This window comes from Oryzias melastigma, linkage group LG14 (assembly GCF_002922805.2).
Source record: "Oryzias melastigma strain HK-1 linkage group LG14, ASM292280v2, whole genome shotgun sequence".
Taxonomy (NCBI): domain Eukaryota; kingdom Metazoa; phylum Chordata; class Actinopteri; order Beloniformes; family Adrianichthyidae; genus Oryzias; species Oryzias melastigma.
The window spans coordinates 23,614,987-23,620,182 of NC_050525.1; the positions used below are offsets into that span (position 1 = coordinate 23,614,987).

Sequence of the window (5,196 nt, forward strand, 5' to 3'; positions counted from 1 at the left end):
TTTTGTCGACATTAACAACTTATTGGACTATGAACAGGAAGCTGAGGTCACAGGTAGATCTCCAGTCACACCCAGTAACAGAAATGCTGTTATTGTGAACTTCAAACTGTTTAATACTTTTATACTGTTTATGTGTGAAATGTGCTACAGAAGAGAATGAACTTTGAATGTTAGTCGGTGCAGCTATGAGTCCAAAAAAAGCATTTGCACTGTTTCCGTTTTTATAAAACAAGAAAATATATGACTGACAAAAATAAAGCTTAAATATGTTTTCAATAGAAAATCTTGTTTTACTGTATAGAAGATTTGAGCATTGATGGTAAAATTGCGTTTTGGTGAAAAAAACTTTATCCAGGTGACTTTACTAAAAAGTAATTTTTGACTTGAGAACCTGTGGGTGAAAGTTTAATTTATTAAGTGCTTCTTTCATTTACATTTATTCAGTTTGTTTAAAACCTTTGATCCAAATTAAATTTTAAATTTTTTATCCAGAAAAAGTATTTAGAAAGCTCAAAGTAAAAATGAAAATTATGTTTTATTTGGATTTTTTGACAGACATTTTCCCTTTTTCTTTCTTATCTAAAATAAACTAATATGAGTTTGATTTTAAATTCAAAACAATGGTTTTCACTCAACTTAGCTTTACTGAAACCATCGACTTTTATTTCACTAATTATTAATTCACTGTAGAACAGTTCCTCAGTCTACAGCTAGAGGGCACTGTTTCTGTAATAGTTTGTTGCCAAATATGATTTTTAAATTTTTACAATCAGAAAGATTAGCAGTTGGTGATAAATCTCAATTCTCTCTCTCTTTTATTTATTTAACAAGATGTTTTAAAATTCACTCTGTTAAAATTAAGCTAAACTCCTAAAATATACATTTAAAAAAATAACTTTTCCTCCAATACTTGCATTTCACAAAATTCCTTAACTCTGCTGATTTCAAGAAAAAAATGTCTCTGACAAAAACAGTTTTTAAAATTAGTTTGCTTTACTTTAATTAGACTGAACAGATCTAAACATCACGTGTATCACTCTTAACCAAACATGATTTGATGGATCATCTGACAAATGTAAATTTTGAACCATGTACTAAATATTTATCATCTTTCAATTATTCAAGCTTTATCAGTTCAGAAATTAGAGAGAAAATCTTTTAATTTTGCTCTGACACAGTTTTGAAATGATTCGATTTGGTGCAATAATATGTTGAATGTGTTGTAGGTTACCATGGAAACTTTGATACATAACAATTAATAAATGCTGTATTTTTAAACCCACATTTAAGTCATTTTTGTCTCTTGTTTAAATTCATAACTGCATCAACAAGGCCTGTAAAGCTTTGTATATTTCCCCTTTTCTTCCTGCATGATTGTTGTGGAATGTTCAAAAGTTGTGTAATAAATCAGAAAGTAACACAGTCTGATGGTACGACTTGATTCTGTTCACTTGTTACAACTTTGCTGTTTGAGGATGAGAGCAACAATAAAAAAACAACAAATATTTATACCAGTGGAGGAGCTAGAACATTTTCTATGTGGTGGCAGGAGGGCGGCGAAGTCTTGAAGGGATGGTAAATGAGAACAGCAGAGTGGAAGGTCATTACAAATGAAAGCATCAAAAACGTGTATTTCTAACAACATATGATACTTAAAACGAGAGGGGACATGGATTCTGTCGTCTGCTGCTGATCCAGCCAGAATCTGTGCCTCCCAATAATTTGCAGTAGAAGGAACAAATATTTAATAATTGTGAATTGTTAAATGCTTCCATGACTAAATCACTATAATAAATCACGTTTATAATGGTCAGAAATCACATTTGTCCCACCACAATGATACTAAAATAACTATAAATAATCTGTTAGAGCAGGTTCTAAAGAAAATATGTGCGAGTGTTGATTGAACAACGTTTAGATGAGGCTCCACATTTTCTTTGCAGTCGCGACAAACCCAAATCATCAAATATCTTCAAAAATATTCATCATAAGTGCTCTAGTGCTTTGTGGCATTGAGACAAGTATTCATGAAGTATTTACATATTTTATCTTTGCAAAACGTACCTTAGATTGGAACATTTGTCAGCAAAAGTGAGGCTTAAGCTCAACTTGGTCTTCGTAAAGAATAGATGGTGGATGGAGCTCCGCCTATTACCCGTCCTACGTGAAACTAATGCTTGAAAAAGGTTCCTAACTCTCCTATTGATGTTAAGGACCAGGAGTGGAGGAATATAGATGACATTTTGGGTGGATTTTGAGCTAAACCAGTTTTAGGGGAGAACGCATCTGTGAGCATCAAGTGGTGTTTCTCATTATTGACTCCAAAATTTGGGGTGGCAAGAGCTCTTTGCTGGGGGGGCTGTAGCTCCGCCCCTGATTTATACTCTTTCTTTATGTCTTTCTATGGAGCCCCTAAAGTATCAATAGTTCTGGTTTCTTGTGTACATGAGAAACTAACAGGTCATTTGTGAGAAGAGACTTTTTCAGAATCAGTTTCCTGACTTACAGATTTACACAATTTATGTTGCAGTGTGGAAACAAAAGATGAAAAACATGACAGATGTTCTGTTTCTGGATAGCATTGATATCTGGTCTTAATGATGAAGAGTCAAGGAGACATTGTATTTTCTTATATAGTTTTTAATTTCACATATCATAACCAACAATCTGTTGTTCCCTTGATATTTATTTTATTATAGGAATATTGAACCCACCAAAAAAGTCTTCTTAAAATTTGGTTTATAAACAGACATCCATGCAGACTTTAACACCTTAAAGAGAGAAACGTTTTAACTTTTAATTTAAATCACAGACTTAGCCACTTCCTGAAACAAAAGATTAAACATAATTTGATCATGAAATCAGTAAATATTCATCTGCATCTCATCCCTGATCAAACAATTACACACTTTTGATTTTTGACTCACTGTTATTAACTGCAAAACACAAGACAGAGATTACAATTTTCATAATTCTAAACATTTTATATTATAATATTTACAGCAGGAGAAAACTAACTTTAATACATTACTACTTAGCAGCAAAACCAACAACTTCAAAATTGTTTTTGAAACAAAGATAATCAGAAAACTATGTTTACTTGAAGATTTCATGAAGCTTTGAGGACGTCTTCTTGAAGCTCATGTACTCGTGTTCAGTTGTGTTGTTAAGAAATCATTTTTATTCTTTTTTGACATTTAGTAGATTTTTTTAATTTATGTTTTTTCTTTTGGTCTGTTTACAGGCAAGTTTATTACAAAACTACATTTGTATTTTTTTCACATTTTAATCTCACAATAAACCCTGTGTTTTGTCTGTTGTTTTGATTAATAAACAAAAACTATTTTTTTAAAAAAGATTAAATGTTACATTCTTATTTACTTATTATTATTAGTTACAGATTAATTTCCAGATTTTTGGTTTTCTACACTGCAGATATATTTCATCATTGAGCCTCACAGATCAGTGACTGATTTTTACTTTAATCCAACAACCTGATCATTCCTCCAAAGCAAACACAGAATCCAGCATACAGAGGCTGAGTGAATGTGGTCTGGACTTTGTGTATGAGAGTCATGGAGTCAGAAACGCTGTAGAAAGACAAAGTTCCTGCTCTGTGATTTAAATAAACTCCAACTCTGGAGGATTGAGGAGCTGAAATAGAAACACTGATCTTGTTGTGGTAAAATTCATATCCAGTAGATGAACACATCAATGCCCAGGATTTATCATTAAATCCAAACCCGCATTCATTACTAGTTCCTGTACGACTGATATCTTTGAATGCAACTGACACATAAACCTCTCCGCTCCACTCCACCTCCCAGTAACAACGTCCAGTCAGACCTTCTGCACTCAGAACCTGAATCCATTCATCAAACCTGTCTGGATGATTTGAATATTTCTGCTCTACATTTGTCCATGTTGCTGTTCTGTTCTGTTCACTCAGAGATAGACGTGTGTTTGCTGTGTTTGGATCCAGTGTGATCTGATGATAGTACTTCATGAAGTCCTCTCTGGATCTGAAGTCTTCAAACAGAATAACATCCAGTGTGTGTGAAATCTTTGTGGTCTGGTCTCTGAGAGTCTCCTCCAGCTTCTCTGTGGCCTCAGACACAGCTTTGAGAGCATCATCAAAGCAGTGCTGAGCTTGTTGAAAGCTGGCTAAGTCTGTACAGACACTCAGATCTGACAGGGAGGAGTAGTTGTTGAGAAAATGGAGATGATCTTCTGTAGATGAGAGCTGGTCCAGCTCAGCCTCTGTTTTCCTCAGTTTGGTGATCTCCTGCTGCATCTTCTCCTGGAGTTCTTCCACTTTCCTCACTTCCTCCATCTGATAGGATTTGACCTTCTGCTCCACTTCTGAGCATTTTTGCTCCAAGAGACGGATCAAACCTTTGAAGACGTTCTGACTTTCTTTGATGCTTTTCTCAGCAGACAGATTGATGGTCTCCACCGTCTGCTGAAGCTCTTCTAAATCTTCTTCTAACTTGAGGATTCTCTCTTGGACTTTTTGTCGATCCAGTCCCAGCTTTGTCTGTCTTTCAGCCCTTTCTGCTGCAGCAGACACCATGTCATGACCTTTGTGTTCATCCATGGAGCAGAGAATACAAATACACTTCTGATCAGTGCGGCAGAAGATCTTGATCACTTCATCATGACGAGGACAGATGTTCTCCTGAAGCTTTAGAGTGGCTTTGACCAGCTTGTGCTTCTTTAACCCAGCAACCCTAAAATGGGGCTGGAGGTGCTGCTCACAGTAAGAAGCCAAACAGGTCAGACAAGACATGGCAGCTTTCAGCTTCTTTCCTTCACAGAAATCACAGTCGACATGTTCTGGTCCAGTTAGAGAACGCTCAGATGAAGACGGTTGAAGCTCTGCTTTTCTTGCGTCCTCCACCAACTCTGCTAAAATAGTGTTTCTTACCAGGACAGGCCTTGAAGTGAAGCTTTGTCTGCACTGAGGACAGCTGTGAGCTTTTTGTTTATTTCCCCAGAAGTTCTCAATACATTCCAGACAGTAACTGTGTCCACAAGGAATAGTGACCGGATCCTTCTGCAGATCCAAACAGATCGAACAGATCAGCTTCTCTTTATCCAGAAAAGTTTGCTGCGCCATTTCTGTGTCCTTCAGGGAATGTTTAATCTCTCTTTCTGTTTCTAGATAAAGACTTGTTCCTCCTTCACTGTTCTGCA

General features: G+C 35.7%; 1 protein-coding gene across 1 annotated transcript; it reads right to left on the reverse strand.

Annotated features, from left to right (window-relative positions):
* Positions 1-3,095: 3,095 nt before the first annotated feature.
* On the reverse strand, positions 3,096-5,196 carry LOC112142988 (E3 ubiquitin/ISG15 ligase TRIM25-like). Its single transcript, XM_024266707.2, has one exon. The coding sequence runs from the start codon at positions 5,117-5,119 to the stop codon at positions 3,482-3,484; it is 1,638 nt and encodes a 545-aa protein (XP_024122475.1). The 5' UTR covers positions 5,120-5,196; the 3' UTR covers positions 3,096-3,481.